This window comes from Phodopus roborovskii, unplaced genomic scaffold, assembly GCF_943737965.1.
Source record: "Phodopus roborovskii unplaced genomic scaffold, PHOROB, whole genome shotgun sequence".
Lineage (NCBI taxonomy): Eukaryota > Metazoa > Chordata > Mammalia > Rodentia > Cricetidae > Phodopus > Phodopus roborovskii.
Genome location: NW_026126480.1, coordinates 28,862,310 through 28,879,638, shown reverse-complemented (window position 1 = coordinate 28,879,638; position 17,329 = coordinate 28,862,310). Strand labels below are relative to the sequence as shown.

Here is a 17,329-nt window from a genome sequence, read left to right as displayed (position 1 = left end):
AGTCTGTGGTTGGATGGAGATGGGGTCAGAAATAAGCCATGAGCAATTTCTGTGGGTATCTAAATATGAGTACTTTATATTTAGCATAGATAGAACAAATGGGGAAAGGGTCCCTGCTAAGGGACCCTAAGGAATAATAGTGCATACAGGAGATTATTAAAAAAAAAAAAGACTACTGTAACATATTGAGATGCCATCATAAAAATATCCCAGGATTCCTCTGTTTCCAAGGTTCTCATCATGGCTATTTGCATCACCACAGTACTAACAAAGGCATTATTGGCCCCTTGGAAACTTCTCCCTTCCCTTTACTTCTCCAAGCTTTTGTGGAAGGGAATTAACCAAATCTGTTTTCTTATTAGCCATGAGTCCAATTGGAGATGCCTTCAGAACCCGCCTGAGAATGTTCCCTTCACTTATCAACTGCTGTACAATTGACTGGTTCCAGTCCTGGCCAACTGATGCTCTAGAGTTGGTGGCCAACAAATTCCTGGAGGACATGGAGCTTGATGACAACATTTTGACAGAGTAAGCTTCAGTTTCATTCCAATACCCCAGGTATTCCAAGCTGAAATTCAGCTGACTTTATGAAAGTGCCCAATTTACAGATAGAAAATATCTTACATTTTTTTAAATCAAACAACATTTTTGTCAGTTGTTTAATACAGAAGTGAGGGCCTGTGAGATAGCTCAGAAGGTAAAGGCCTCTGACAACCTGAGTTCGAGCCCCAGAACCCACATGGTAGAAGGAAAGAATGGACTCCTGCAAGTGGTTCTCTGACTTCCACGTGTATGCCATGTTAAGTGCAAGCATACACATGCACACATAGACACATGGAAAATAAAATGTAATTGAAAAGTCCTCTCCACCCTGGAAGCTTCTCCAGACTACCAAAGATCGGAAAGTCCTGCAAAATCCCTGGAGGCTCATAAAAGGTCAGAGCCATTCCAGTAGACTATTCACTTCCCTCCTCCTCTCTCCTTGGCTCTGTTCACCTGTTGGGTTCTGACAGGCCAGTCAGTGTGTGGACCCTCTGATGCCCCTGTGTCTATTGCTAAGCATTGCTAGATTACTTCTATAGGAAATTGGGTCCCAGTTAACTTCTTTGATTTCCTTGGCAGGGTCGTCTCCATGTGCAAATACTTTCAGGAGAGCGTGAAGAAGCTGTCTCTTGATTATTACAACACACTTCTCAGACACAACTATGTGACCCCCACCTCCTACCTTGAATTGATCCTAACCTTCAAAACTCTCCTGAACAGCAAGAGACAAGAGGTGGATACAATGAGGAACCGCTACTTGGCAGGCTTGCAGAAACTGGAATTTGCATCTTCCCAAGTGAGTGCTTTCATAGAACAGGGACATAGGGCCAGGGTATGCTGGGTGTGTTGAGATACAGAATGTAAGAGGGCATCAGACAAAAACAGGACCCAACCTGCACTTGCACAGTTCACCACACTTAATTCATCTTAATCTCAGCTTCAGGTGATCCTGCTTTTAGTTAAAATTTCACTCTCTTGTGGATTTTATTATTATTATGATTATTATTATTAATTAGGTCTCTTAAAGTGCCACAGTAAGGAGGGCATGGTGGCAGATTTAAGCAGAAGTGACTCTTTGTGAGTTCAAGGGTAGCTTAGTCAAATAAAGTAAGTTCCAAAGCAGCCAAGGTCTAGAACTCACTTTTTTTTTAACCTTTTCTCAAAAGGAGCAGGTGGGGGTGATGGGGGTGTGGGGGGAGGGGTGTGGCAATAAAGTATCACTCATACTAAATACTAGCACTCCCTTAAAGTTAGGACTTCAACTCTGGCTTCTTCGTGAGCCTTGAGCAGGAGAAGGTGGGGGCTTTGTAAGGGTAGACCTGGACTCAAATTATAGTTGTCTGACCTGTCAGTGTGACACTATGACATGGGGACAGGTGAGAATGTCAGAAGTAGACTCCACTGCTCTGGTCCTTAAGGATGCTGGGGCCAATGTTGAAAGCAAATGTCTGTCTAGATAAGGATGAGAAAACCATGTCGTTGGAGGAGCAGAAAGGGGGCCTAAAAGAGTCTAGACCTGAAAAGGAAAGACAGCACCAGTTAGCATGCTCTGAGCCTTGTATGTCACACGCCTGGTGCTATGTACCAGAAAGCACTGTCATCATCTCCTGTTACAAAGAAACCACGCACGACACAGTGAGGCCAGGTGACATGCCTGTGGTCATTCAGTCTGGTGAGTAGTCACACCAGAACCAGAACTCAAACAATCTTGATCCTGGGGCCAATTCCCAACCAGGCCAGTCTGCCATGCCCTGGTTTCCTCGCAGGCTCCTGGGGGGTGAAAGTGCATGGAGAAAGAGCCTGACTCTTCATTGGGAAAGTTATGAATTTCCTTTTCCGAAAGATTACAATTCCCTGGAAAGTGCTGAGGCCCCATCACAGAAGGTGCTCAAACAGCCCAAAGGCACTTGGTAGAATGTTCCCAAGAACATTGTCTGGATAAGAAGATGACCATCTGGAGACCTGGAAACAACAACAAAAACAAACAAGCAAAAAAACAAAACAAACAAGATCCAGTGTTTGGTGGGGGCTCTCCTCCCAGTTAGACAGTAACATTTTGATTTACTTTTTTAGGGTTTTATTGTCTGTGTGTGTGTGTGTGTGTGTGTGTGTGTGTGTGTGTGTGTGTGTGTGTGTGTGTTGTTGGCATTCACACACCGCAGGATGCATGTGGCTGTCAGATGACAAATTACTGGGATAGAATAGGGTTTTCTTCCTAATACATAAATTTTTCATTGTTACATGTATGTGGGAGGAGGGAGATTTGTGTGCTACAGCATGTGAATAGAGGGTAACACGCAGGAATAATTTCTTGCACTGTGTTGATCTGGGTTTGAACTCAGGTTGTCAGACTTGGTGACAAGTGATTTCACCCAATATGAGGCTTTTGCCATTCCTCTCTTTCCACCTTTACATAGATTCTGGGGACTCCAACTCAGGTTGTTAAGCTGTAGAGTAAGTGCCCAGCCCAGACAGTAATCTTGATGTGTCTTCACGTGGTAGAAAGGACAGATCTCTTGTGTCTTCCTCTTGCTAAAGATATTTATCCCATCATGAGGTTCCAGCTCTCAGGACCTCCAAAGGTCCCATTGCCAAATATCATTATCTCTGAATTAAGCTCCAGCAATTACATTTGAAGGATACAAGCATTCAGTCTGGGGCACTAGAAAAAGGAGCCTTGCAAGTTCCTTCTACCTTGGTCTGCTGGAACCCACCTGTGATCCTAGGACTCTTAGAGACTGGGGCTTAAGAACTCAAGAATCTTGACTATGCTATAAGTTGAAGGCCAGTCCTATATACAGATAGAATGTGTGTGTGTGTGTGTGTGTGTGTGTGTGTGTGTGCGTGTGTGTGTGTATAAACACTTTATCAAATTAAAAGTAGTTTTAGGAACCAGGAGCTGTGGGAATGGATCCAGTATAAAACACTTGTTGTGCAAATGCAAGCACCAAAGTTCAGATTCCCAGAAATCGCATAAATGCCATGTGGACATAAGGCCCACCTATAGTACCATAAGGTAGAAAGCAGAGATAGTGGATCTCTGAAACATGATGACTAGCTAGACTAGTCAGATAGGCAACTCCAGGTTCAATTGTGAGACCTCTCCTTAATGTACCTGTCAAGAAAGACATCTAATGTCAAATTTCTGCCCTCTACATGTGCAGGTGCACACCCCCCCACCACCACACACACATATACACACATACACACATGATGGCTTTAAATAGTTTTATGACTTCTTTTCTCACTTCCTGTATACAACAGTAGAATAGAAACTCAATAAGGGAAAAAAGTATATCTTTAACATTTTCTGATTGCCATTATATGCCTGTGCTTTGCATAGCTCTTGATAACTGCAATATTCAATATGGACTTAGTAACTAAGTGTTGAAAGATTAAGGACATAAACACTGACCTGCAAGTATATGCCCAGGACCATGTCAAAATCAGCCAGCCTTCCTTTCTGCATCTGCCCTGTATTGCAGAACCATGTCTGCTTGTCAGTTTTCCATTTTTAGCACTGCCACTGCTGACCCTACATCTTTTCTGTCCCTTCTTCCTTGCTAGGTGGCTGTCATGCAAGTAGAACTCACTGCCCTTCAACCTCAGCTCATCCAAACCTCTGAGGAGACTGCTAAGATGATGGTGAAAATTGAAGCAGAGACCAGAGAAGCAGATGCCAAGAAACTTCTGGTGCAAGCAGATGAAAAGGAAGCTAATGCTGCTGCTGCCATCTCTCAAGCCATCAAGGTATGACCAGCGAGAAGCATGGAGGGAGTAAACAATGTTGAATGCGTGCGGTTGTGTCCACCTTGCAGATGAGACAGGAGGCTCAGAAAGGGTGGTGAGTTTTCCAGATCCACAGTTAGGAATTAATAAAAGAGGCTTTGGAGCCAAATATGCTCCATCTTACTCTGAGTCAAAAGCAAGGCTCAGCATGATCTGATCTCATCTGTTAACTTTCCCCTGGTTCACTCTGCCCTGGCTACGATGGCCCTCTGACTATTCCTTCCCCAGGGCCATTGCACTGGCTGTTCTCTTTGCCTTTAGCTATCCCCATGCTGTCTTCTTCACCTCTGTCCCAGTTTGTTTGATTGCGCCTAATGTGCCTGTAGATACAGAACAAAAATCTTTTAGATGGCAGAATATTGAACCTAGAGGGCTCAATTTGAAGGTGTTTCTGATACTGGAAAACAAGTTCTGAGAAGGGATCAGCATACATTCAGACAGCAGGAGATAGTCTCCTTACCATTGATGTGACATTATATAGGTCTCTGAGTACCTTTGGTAAATGATTCCATTTGGGAATCATAGCCATTTTATGAATGGCTGGTGCCAGGATCTGAGAGTTGCTAGCATTTGGGGTCAGTGGTGAAATGGTATCACAGAACAATGTATATCACTAACAGGACTATACACCAAAGCTTAGTGCCTTAAGGAATTCCTTCAGCCATTTTCAAGCATGAATTTGAGCAAGAGGCAGTCTGTCTGGCATCTGTCCTAAATTGGTCATGGGTCATTTTCTTGAAAATCACAAGCCTTCCAATTGGTGTTTCTCCAATGAATCCTGAGACCTGACCTCTGGTAGATATTCAGAGTCTGATCCCTCCCTGTTCTCAGAATTCACAATGAACACCAAGTCCTAGATTGTGAAAGTTGGTTTACTTGTGGTCTTGGTGGCTTAGACAGAGGACACAATGGAGAACATAAAAGATAGCCACTTCCAGATGCCAGGAACCAGATTCTAGTGGGCGGTTTGTCATTCAGTGGTAAAATGATTATACTAGACACAATATTTATTGAACAAATATTTTAACAAAAATGTATTAAATACCTATTATGCAGTGGCACATTTTAGTTGTGGAAAATAGGAATGAAAGGGATAAACAAAATTCTCTCCCTCCTGGAAACTATATTCCCTGATACTCGGTGTCTTGACACCTCTGCAATACACTACAACACACACAGAATCATTCCCAGTTGACATGTGAGGAAATTATGACACAAGATTTTTCCAAGGTTACAAGGCCATCAAATGACCTGATCAACATTCAACCTACAGCTCGTTGACCCTCAAACCCTGGCATTTGACTGTGATTCTAGATGTTGCAAACTGGCAGCTAGGGACCAGGTGTATCATGGGATGCACAGAAGATTATATTGATTCATTTTGCAGCAGGGTCTTGATATGTATCCCAGTCTGATCTTGAACTCACGATCCTCTTGCCTCAGCCTCCTGAGGGCTAGGATTACAAGTATTTATGTCACAACCACACCCAGTGATGTTTTATTTTAAATCAGAAATAGTTAACATTTAAGATGCAGGTAATTTCCAGTAAAAAATTCTGACATTTTTGTTTTTACTTAGAAAATAAAGTTGGGACTCTAGCAACATTGGCTCTGCTTTCTTGGGTTATACCCATCCACAAACATAAGCACACACTGTCCTGTGTTCTGGCTCACTGAACCCCATCCAGTTCAGATCCCACTCTCATCTCAATGGCATGGCCCCTGCATTTGTATGACTTTATATCTTTCATGATTCTGTACCATAACCAGGCAGCCAGAGCTCTGCACCTGCCTCAGTCTCTACATCAACAGCTTGGAGGTATAAAGGAAGCAAGCAGACAAACAAACTTGTGCACTACAGAGATTTCTCCATGGTTAAAAGCTCTAGCTGAATTATGTTCCTAGGACCCACATGGTGGCATACAACTATTTGTAACTTCAGTTACAGGGGTCCCAACACCCTTTTCTGGCCTCCACAGGCACCAGGCATGTATGTAACACAGACACATACAAGCAGCCAAAATACTCACACAAATAAATAAGTCAATAAATAAACACGTTAGTAAGCAGTGTAAAGTGTGAGCATGTGCCAGAGGTCCACATCAGTTGCTCTCTGGAACAGCTGGTCTTTGCCCCCTGCCCAGTGTGGTAGCCCAGGTTCTCACCAAGTGTAGAAACCATCTGGCAGGGAACGTGTCCCAGCCAGGGTTCTGCTCTGGAATGTCAGGGGAAACAGCAAACCTGCTAGGTCGGGAGGGAGATGAGCAAGGATGTGGGGTTTATGAAGAGCTGAAAGGGACTTCTCACCACACCCTGGGCAATAAACTGCCATGTTGGGTTTCAGTGGGAAGGGCAAGATCTGATGCTGTGCCCTCTGAGCTCCAATCCTGCAAGTCCTGGAGGTGACTCAGGTGAGGAAACTACCCAGGGAGGAGAAGAAAGAAACCCAGGCTTGCACCATCGTTTCCTTGAAGCTTTTCTGTGGATAGACTCTTCCTGAGGTTTCCAGGGCTGTGGTCCTTCTCTGTGTAAGGACTGCTAAGTTTCTCCACTCTCCTAACCCTCTAAAGATGACATAGTGTGGGAGAGTGTGGAACAATGGACTTGACACATACCAGAGGCCCCACAGAGGAAGAATTCTTGCAGAGGAGATTTGGAAACTGAAAGGGGTGGGATGAGCTCCCAACACTTTTCATGAGTACAGCAGTTTCTTTAACTGGCAGGTTCTTGTCTGTCATGGCTCATGCCTGTCATCCCAGCATTTGGGAGGTAGAGGCAGATTAACCTGTACTGCCGTAAACACCCATCAAACAAGGAATCTGGGACAGCAACTGGTCAATTCTCAGACCACTAAATCACTTCTTCCCCCTCAGTGGCAGCACGAATTTCATTTCATCAAAATACATAGGCTCCACATCCGACAGCCCTCATATCCTTGGCATTGCTGACACTCAAGGCCATTTTTAATGATAAGGTTTTAATCATATAAACACATGTCATAACAATGCAAATATTTTTTTTAAGAATTTAATTTAGGCTGGGTGATGGTGGCACACTCCTTTAATCCCAGCACTCAGGAGGTAGAGACAGGTGGATCTCTGTGAGTTCAAGGCCAGCCTGGTCTACAGAGAGAGTTCCAGGATAGCCAGGACTCTTACACAGAGAAACCCTGTCTCATAAAAGAAAAAAAAATTAATTTAGAAACCTTTTCAAGTCTCAGCTGTAATTTGAAATTTCCTCCTTGTAGCTGTCTACATGTTACATGACACAACACAGCAAGATTGTGATTTTCACAGTACTTTGTTTTATTATAATATCCTACCATGAATATTTTCCCATGATATCATTTAGACATTATGCATGTGTATATGTGTAATATACGTACACTTGTTATTGTGGTATGTGTACATTTGTGTATATGTGTGGTATATATGCTTTTATGTGTGTGCACATTTGCACATGTGTATTTGTTACTATGTATGTGCATGTGTGGTATGCACTTGTTATTATGGGTGCATGCACATCTTTGTGTAAGGGTGTGGAGGTCAAAGGTTGACATCAGATGTCTTTGCTTAGTCTCTACCTTTATTTTTTGAGACAAGATCTCTCACTGAACCTGGTGGTCCCTGATTTAGCCAGGCCTGAGTTTTACCCCTCTATGCCCAGCTTTTCATATGGGTGTTGGGGTGTGAATTTAGCTCTTTATGCTTTCATAGCAAGCACTTTAGCAATCAAGCTGTCATCCCAGCCCTTCAGATAGACATCTCTGAGACCATGGAGAGGAGGCATGTTACACATCAAGTGACCATGTCTCTGTTGAGCATTGAAGTCTATTCCTTCCTGCTCTTTGATTTCAGTGTTTCTATAATGTCAAGGGGTATTTTTGACAAAGCTACTGACAGAGTTGAATGAAGATGGCCAGACCCCACCTAGATGGAGTGACTCAGAATCTCTGGGTGGAGATGCTCTTGGTGATGCTAGATGACTGATATATAACCAGTACTGAGAATCTCCGTTGCAGTTACATTACAGTTAGAGAGGTCATTTAGAGCCACCTGACAAACCAGCTTTCAGCAAAACTGGGCTGCAAACCAGGATTCATCCCTTAGGAAGAGGAGCAGAGTTGCCAGGCTCTGTGAAGGTGTGAAGTGTGGAGAGGCCAGTAGCTGTGAGAAGTGAAACAACTTTGATTTTGTTTGCTTAACCACAATAAACAAAGACTTCAACACATGCTACTTTAACCTGCCTAGGAATTGACAACCTCAGTTTTTATTACAAGCACTCAAGCAGCAGAGGCAGGAAGTTCATGAGTTCAAGGCCAACTTGGGATACACTGTACATTTGAGGCCATTAGGGGATACAGAGATACAATGCCACAAACAATTGAGATTCTCTTGTGAGGTTCTATTTCAGTCATAACCATATGATCACCCTCAGATTCAGTAACTAATAGATAATTCACTAAACGAGGAGCTAGGAGCCCAGTTCTGTGACTCACCAACTGTATGACCTTACTAATTTTCATGTCTTAGGCATTTTTTTTCCTTGATGGAATTTTTTTTTGAGACAGGTTTCTCTGTATTGCTTTGGAGGTTGTCCTGGAACTCGCTCTGTAGAGCAGGCTGGCTTCAAACTCACAGAGATTCCCCTGCCTCTGCCTCCTGAGTGCTGGGATTAAAGGCATGAGCCATCAACACCCGGCTATCCTTAATGGAATTTGAGTTCTTAATAAACCCCCAAAGAGCCCTTCTAGTTGTGAAGCCCTATCTTTTTTTTTTTTAAGACTTGAGATGTAATTTACTTTCCTATAATGCTTGCCCTTTAAAGTTTTGTAATTTAGTACAATTTTGTACATTCACAGAGTTGTGCAAACATTAACACTGTGTAATTCTAGAATGTTTTTACCACCTCAGAAAGAACTCTATTCTCTTTAGCAGTCATTCCTCCTCTCTTCAACTTGAGATAACTACTAACCTGCCTGTGTGAATTTGCCCATTCTGAACACTTCATAGAAATGGAGCCCTGTGTCATGTTGGCCTTGTATCTGTCTTTCACTTAGCATGGTATTTATAAAGTCCATCCATGCTGTAGCAAAAAGTGGCTTCCTTTTATTTAATAGATGCATGCTTACATTACATTGATTTTATGTTTAAACTAACAAATGGAGACTGTGAGATGACTCAGCAGGTAAAGATACTTGCTGTCAAGCCTGACAATCTAAGTTCAATCCCAGGGATCCTCACAAAGAGAACTGATTCCTATAAGTTGTCCTCCAGTATTCCTATGAGCTCTGTGGTGTACACAAACACACATGTACATGAAGTGTAAAACAAAATTAACAAATAGTAAAAGCCAGATAGGGTTAATGAATGGATAACATTTAACAAACAATGACTAAAGCATACATTGTCCCATTTCCCTGACCCAACCCTATCTCCAACTCTGATGCATGTCTAATTGCCATCTCCATTTTCCATCCTTAGCTTGCCCAACAGTCTACCTTGTCTTCAGGCTTTACTCTATCCCTGATTCCACCATAGCTTACCTGAGGATCTGCAGCACATACCAAACACTCACACATAACCATACCTGACTTCCTACCCCTCTTACCTCATTTCTTCCCTTAGTTTACTCTAAGCCTGATCCCTGGATCTCAGCCCACCCTGATCAGTGGATGGGAAGACAACTCCTATCTCTGGAGAATTTGTTCAAAACCACTTCTTAATTTTTTGCAGAGACAAATTGTAGGCTTAAAATGGAAGTGATGGATGCAGATTGGGTGTGCTAATGAGGTAGTGGCCAACTACAAAATAACCAAAGTGTCAGGATGTAGCTCAATGGTAGACTGATTGTCTGAGCTCAGTCCCCAACACTGGAAAAAATAAAGATCAAACTAAATATAACAAGACCCATAAACATTCTAGATATGTCCAATTTGAATACTCAGGAAGGAATCTTTTTGTCTTTTTTAAAAAACAAAACAACAAGAATAAAATCTCCTGAGGCTGCAGTGAAGTCATGTACAGGAGCACTCCTGGAACTCTAGTGACATTGGGGACATCAGAGAGAATCCCCAGTAGTTCAGGGGCAAATGAACTATAGGAAACCTGGCTAAAACAATGTGGAAAATGATAACTGACCCCAGAGGTTGTTCACTGACCTCCACATGCATCCGGTGGTAAGTGCGTATACCCACAAATGTGAGTGTGCCAAAAAAAAAAAAAAAAAAAAAAAAAAAAAAAAACCAACCCCCCCCCCCAAAAAAAAACTCAAAAAACAAAACACAAGCAAAAAATTCCCTTTCTAAGGAATTAGATCCTAGGTACTAAATAGAGTCCAATAGGAAGAATCAATTCTAGTGCTATACAGTTTAGAAAGGTAACCATAGTCTACAACAGTTTTCATATATTTCGCAATGCCTAGAATAGTTAAACATTTGGTGTCACACGAAATATGATATTTGTAAAGATTTGAAATTACTACTTATTGCCCCCATTTTAAGGTCACAACAAAAGTAGGGGCTCAAATATCCAGGACATCCACATTGCAGCCAGAGAGGCTAGACTCCAACTCCTGTTGCCACTGAAGATCAGATCTTCCAAAACAGAACTCCCAGAGGGCAGTCTGACCCTTACTGGCATCTGATCATAGAAGACCTCTGCCCTGTGTACCAGGCACTGACCACCTATTCTTTTTTGTACCTGTTCTCTTCAGAATGAATGTGAGGGGGACCTGGCTGAGGCCATGCCAGCACTGGAGGCTGCACTTGCTGCCCTTGACACCCTGAACCCAACTGACATCACCCTGGTGAAGTCCATGCAGAACCCACCAGGCCCTGTCAAACTGGTGATGGAGAGCATTTGCGTCATGAAGGGGCTGAAGCCGGAGAGGAAGCCAGACCCTAGTGGCTCTGGTAACCATTCCCACTCCAAGTCATTCTGTTCCAAGCCCCTTGGGTTTTAGAGGAATTTGGCAGTATAAGCGTGGGCATATATGTTCAAGGATCTTAGTGATGCTTTGTATGTGTACATATGTATATGGTATGCATGCATGAGTGTGTGTGTGTGTGTGTTTGTGTGTAAGCTGTTATGATAATAATCACGGGGACCTTGGCAGATTCTATGTCAGGCAAGGTTGACCGAGGCAGAGGAACAAACATGCCAGGCAGACAGAGCTAAAGGGAGAAGTTTTATTAGAAAGGGGATGGAGTGGGAGGAAAGAGAAAAGAGGTAAAGAGGCACAGAGACAGAGAGACAGAGATGGGACAGAAGAGAAGAGGGAGACAGGAAAAGTCCTGTCTGCCCCTGGGGGAACAGCGGGAAAGAGAGCAGGAAAGAGAGGAGCTGAAAAGAGAGAGGAGAAAGAGTGGGAAAGAGAAGAGCAGGAAGAGAGCATAAGTGAGCGGAGGTCTGTCTTTTAAAGAGGTCCTTTGTGCCTGGGCTGACCAGGGTACTGCCTGAGTGCATTCTGTCAGGTGACAGGAACAGGCCAGCATAATGCCTGAACCCTTACATAAGCCCGAGGTTGACACTGGGTATCTTTGATCCATTCTCCACTTCATTTTTTGAGACAGTATCTCACTGAACCTAGAGCTTGCCACTTCAGCTAGACTGGCTGGCCAGAAAGCGCCAGGGATCCTCCTGTCTGTATGTGCTTCCTCAGCTGTATGTGGGACTACAGGCGTGCACTGCCACACCTGACTTTCTACATGGGGCTGTGAACCCCCTGCTTGTGCAGCAAGCATTTTGTTGTGTGAGCCACCCATTCAGTTGAGAAAATGCAGATATCTGTGTGTGGGAATGACTATCATTGAGGCCTCAGATTCCAGGTCACTACAAAAATTGAGTTCAGGTGGTACAAATATGCATGTGATCATATACAAGAGAAAGTAGGAAAGTGAGAAAATGAGGGAAAAAATGCATGCAGAAAGGGTGGATGGAGGGGAAAAAGGAGAAATAGAGACCCAGGCATCATGTAAGCCATGGTCACTCTTGCATGAATATATGATAGATAGATAGATAGATAGATAGATAGATAGATAGATAGATAGATATAGATATAGTTGTCAAACTTGTGACCACAAGGGAAAGATATGAGAAGTCATGAGGACGGAGGCAGGAAAACAGAGCAGGAAAGGGGAAGAGAGAGGAAGAAGGAAAGGGATGGGGGAGATGCAGAAAGGTAGGAAAAATTGAGGCAAAAATGCTGAGTGTGAGAGATGGAGATCAAGAAACAGTCACACATGTGGCCACGGAGACACAGAAAGGGTGAGTGGGGAGAAAGAAGGGAGACAGAGAGAAGAACGCACACACACACACACACACACACACACGCACGCACGCACACACGCACGCACGCACGCACGTGCACATGGTGGTTAGGGTAGGGAAGAAACAGTAATCAGAAATGGAAAGTTAGAGAGAGGAACAAAAGGACTCAGACATAGAGAAATTGAGTGAAAAAAGTAGCTAAAAAATGGAAGACAAACTGAGAGGCAGACACGAGGGCCAGGCTTACGTCTATAATCCCGGGACTGCTCTGAGGACTGGGAGTTTGAGGCCAGCCTAGGCTACACAATGAGACTTTTTCAAAAAGAAAGTAAGGAGTTTCCAATATAGGATTTTGTTACATCTAGTGCCTTAATACTGTATATGAACTTTCAAAACTGCCTGCTCTTTGAGCCATCCTGTCCTAGAGGAACTCTGCTAGTCTACATTCCTTCTGGAATGCTAGAAATCCTTAGACAACTTCTGGACCCATCTTCCCTTTGCTTAGCATCCCTTCTTGCCTGGCTGGCTTCAGGGCAACAGTAGCTTGAAGATGATATCAGTGACTTTGTGTGTGTGCTTGTGTGCACACAGCATGCAAATGCAGTCACCTTTGTACGCACTTAAGGGCCAACTTAAGGTATTTCCCTCTAATGTTTGTTCTCCATCTTACTTGTTTGAGACCAGATCTCTCACTGAACCTGGAGCTTGCTGACTAGGCTGGACCAGCTGGTCACTGAGCTCCCAGAATCTTCCTGTCTTCATATTCTCACTCAGCATTAGGATTACTGGCACCTGCTGCCATGCCCAGATTGTACATGACTGCAAGGATCTGATCTCTCATCTTCCTGTCTATCTAAAAAGTGCTCTATCCACTGGGCAGTCTCCCCAGCATCAGAAGTTGACTCTAGAGAAGCCTTTAGAGCTGCTTCTGAGGTATACAGCCACAAAGAGAGTTTAAGGAATGCTGAAACCCATGTCCTGCTTCTAAAGACCTGGGCCCAAGTATTTTGTAAAGTTCTCCAGGTGCAATGAAATAGAACACAGCCTGGAGATAAATGCCAGTTCTTTCCATGGGTCTCAAATTATCATCTCAGAGCCCACAATTAAACTATGTATATTATTCACCATGCCTTTGGAACTTGGTGAATATAATGCAATGGAACAAAAGGGCAGTTGAGTTGACTTTGAGTACTTTGAATTTAAATGGAGCAGATAATTTTCCAGAGTGCAAACCAGGTTCTTCATAGGAAATACTGGGTTGGTTACTATGTTTGTTTGTATTTAGGGATGGCTACATTGTGCTCCATATTATGTCTCAAATGTGGCTCTTGTCAAGAGTCCCAACTTGGTATGTGTTATAAACCAAAGGAGCTCTCAAGTTTTTTTTCCCCAACATGTCAGCCAAAGGAGTACAGTATCAGGGTAGGATTGAAAAATACTTGATTAGCTGTTGGCTGGAAAAGTATTTAGGAGAATGGGACCTGGCTTCCTGTCCTGATGTAAAGCCAACAAGCTCCTTCTCCAAGACTATTGCCTCACTTACTCACATTGTCTATTGTAGGAGAACTATGTTTTATTCAACCTGCCTCCCCAACTTGGAAATAAATGTCATCCCATGGGCATGGCGTCTTTGGTCCTCTCCAGTGATGAAGGAATCAGAAGTGATATTCACCTAGCTCATATCCCAGCACCCTGTAGGCTGAGGCAGGAAGATCACAAACAAATTCAAGGCCAGCCTGGGCTTATGTATTAAAACTCTATGGATGGATGGATGGATGGATGGATGGATGGATGGATGGATGGATGAATGGATGGTCAGTCAACAGGGCATGAAGAAGTCTGGTCTGGTCTGGTCTCAACTAGTTGTCATAGGCAAAGGGCTCATGGTAAAGAAGTTGAGATCATGGAGGAACTGAAGGAAAATACTTTAAGACTCAAATCTAGGGAACAAAGTATAGATGAAAAAGATAATATTTCCTGGGTCTCCCTGATAAGGATCTTAGAATCCCCACCCAATCCCCACTCTATCCCCACCCCCTGAATTTAAGTAGCAGATATTGTAGAATTTTACATCTCAACCAAAATGTCTCAATACATCCCTGTTTCCTTTGATGAACAGGTAAGATGATAGAAGATTACTGGGGAGTGTCAAGAAAGATCCTTGGAGATCTAAAGTTCTTAGAAAGTCTTAAGACATATGACAAAGACAACATCCCCTCAGTGATCATGAAGCGAATCCGGGAAAGGTTCATTGATCACCCTGATTTCCAGCCAGCTGTTATTAAAAATGTATCATCTGCCTGTGAGGGCCTGTGCAAGTGGGTGAGGGCCATGGAAGTGTATGACCGAGTGGCCAAGGTGGTAGCTCCCAAAAGGGAGCGACTGAAGGAGGCTGAAGGGAAGCTGGAAATACAGATGCAGAAGCTGAACCAGAAACGGGCAGAACTAAAGCTGGTGGAGGACAGACTCCAGACTCTGAATGATGACTTTGAAGAGATGAACATCAAGAAAAAGACACTGCAGGGAAATATTGAGATCTGCTCCCAGAAGCTGGTCAGGGCAGAGAAGCTCATCAGTGGTCTTGGTGGAGAGAAGGACAGATGGACAGAAGCTGCCCGGCAGCTGGGGTTGCGATATAATAACCTGACAGGGGATGTGTTGTTGTCCTCTGGGACTGTGGCTTACCTGGGTGCCTTCACAGTGGATTATCGAGCCCAATGCCAGAAGGAATGGTTGGATTGCTGTAAGAACAAGGTCATTCCAGGCTCCACTGACTTCAGCCTCAGTCACACCTTAGGCGATCCCATAAAAATCCGTGCCTGGCAGATAGCTGGGCTTCCTGTTGACTCCTTCTCTATTGACAATGGCATCATTGTGTCCAATTCCAGACGTTGGCCTTTAATGATTGACCCTCAGGGACAGGCCAATAAGTGGGTAAAGAACATGGAAAAAACAAACAAGCTGTCTGTCATCAAGTTCTCTGATACCAACTATGTGAGGACTCTGGAAAATGCCCTGCAGTTCGGCACCCCTGTCTTACTGGAAAATGTTGGAGAAGAACTGGATGCCTTCATTGAACCCATTTTGCTCAAGGCAACATTCAAACAGCAAGGTATCGAGTATATGAGATTAGGTGAAAATATCATTGAATACTCGAGGGATTTTAAGTTCTACATAACCACTCGTCTGAGGAATCCACATTATCTCCCTGAAGTTGCCGTGAAAGTCTGTCTCCTCAACTTCATGATAACACCCTTGGGTCTCCAAGATCAGCTCCTTGGTATTGTGGCTGCCAAGGAGAAGCCAGAACTAGAAGAGAAAAAGAATGAGTTGATTTTAGAAAGTGCCAAGAATAAGAAGCAGCTAAAGGAAATTGAAGATAAGATTTTAGAGGTCCTCTCCCTGTCCGAGGGCAATATCCTTGAAGATGAGACTGCCATCAAGGTTTTGTCCTCCTCCAAAGTGCTGTCTGAGGAAATCTCTGAGAAGCAAAAAATAGCCTCTATGACAGAAACACAAATTGATGAGACTCGTATGGGCTACAAACCTGTGGCTATTCACTCTGCCACCATTTTCTTCTGTATCTCTGACCTGGCCCACATTGAGCCTATGTACCAGTACTCTCTGACATGGTTCATCAGCCTCTATATGAATTCCCTAGCCAACAGCACCAAGAGTGATGAGCTGGAGCTACGCATTGAGTACATCATCGAACATTTCACCCTGAGCATCTACAACAATGTGTGTCGCTCCCTGTTTGAGAAAGACAAGCTACTTTTCTCCCTCCTCCTGACCATTGGCCTCTTGAAGGAAAAAAAGGCCATCAATGAGGAGGTTTGGTACTTCCTTCTAACTGGAGGTGTGGCCCTGGATAACCCCTTCCCCAACCCAGCTCCTGAATGGTTGTCAGAGAAGTCATGGGGTGAGGTTGTTCGAGCCTCCTCCTTACCAAGACTGAAAGGTCTGATGGAAGATATAGAACTAAATATTGAAGACTGGAAACATATCTATGACTCAGCCTGGCCCCACGAGGAGATGCTCCCTTCACCTTGGAAGTTCCTCCAAGCACTAGAAAGGATGGTGATTCTACGGTGTTTGCGGCCTGACAAGATGGTCCCAGCCATTCAGGACTTCATTTCTGAAACCATGGGAAAGATATTCATCGAAGCCCCAACCTTTGATCTCCAGGGATCCTACAGTGATTCCAGTTGTTGTGCACCACTGATTTTTGTACTGTCTCCAGGTGCAGACCCAATGGCAGGTAAGGATAGAGAGTTGTGTGAAAAGTAGTGAATGCCCAAACTGATGGTTGACAGCAGGTGTTTCAAACCTAGCTGGCCTTGAGTTGAAAAACAACTAACTGTGGTATCCCACCTTTCTTTTCTTCCGTCTTTCCTTTCTCCCTATACACACTCCCTTTTTTGTCTTAGTATTTAGCCCAGGCTGGCCTTGAACTAATAAGTTCAAGCTCCCAAGTACTGGGATTACAGACATCTGCCACAAATCCTGGCCCAAACAAAGCATTTTACTGAATAAGGAAAGTGAAAACTTAATTTCCCTCTTAAGGGAAACAGCCACTCCTCGGCACCCAGGAATCACGACATCTGGGAATATGAACCCAGAACCACAAAATCATCTGATTCTTTAAAGACTCCAGGAATGGAAAACTTAACCACTTTTAAATGTTAATAACTCTTTAAATTTTTCCTTAAAATACAATAAGGGTG

General features: G+C 43.6%; 1 protein-coding gene across 1 annotated transcript in view; it reads left to right on the top strand.

Annotated features, from left to right (window-relative positions):
- Positions 1 to 17,329, top strand: part of Dnah3 (dynein axonemal heavy chain 3) — a 179,165-nt gene that overhangs the window by 128,841 nt on the left and 32,995 nt on the right. The window contains exons 48-52 of the mRNA XM_051192820.1: positions 363 to 528; positions 1,123 to 1,339; positions 4,111 to 4,293; positions 11,047 to 11,245; positions 14,722 to 16,863. Of these exons, the coding sequence (XP_051048777.1) occupies positions 363 to 528; positions 1,123 to 1,339; positions 4,111 to 4,293; positions 11,047 to 11,245; positions 14,722 to 16,863 (2,907 nt within the window). The remainder of the gene's footprint in view (positions 1 to 362; positions 529 to 1,122; positions 1,340 to 4,110; positions 4,294 to 11,046; positions 11,246 to 14,721; positions 16,864 to 17,329) is intronic.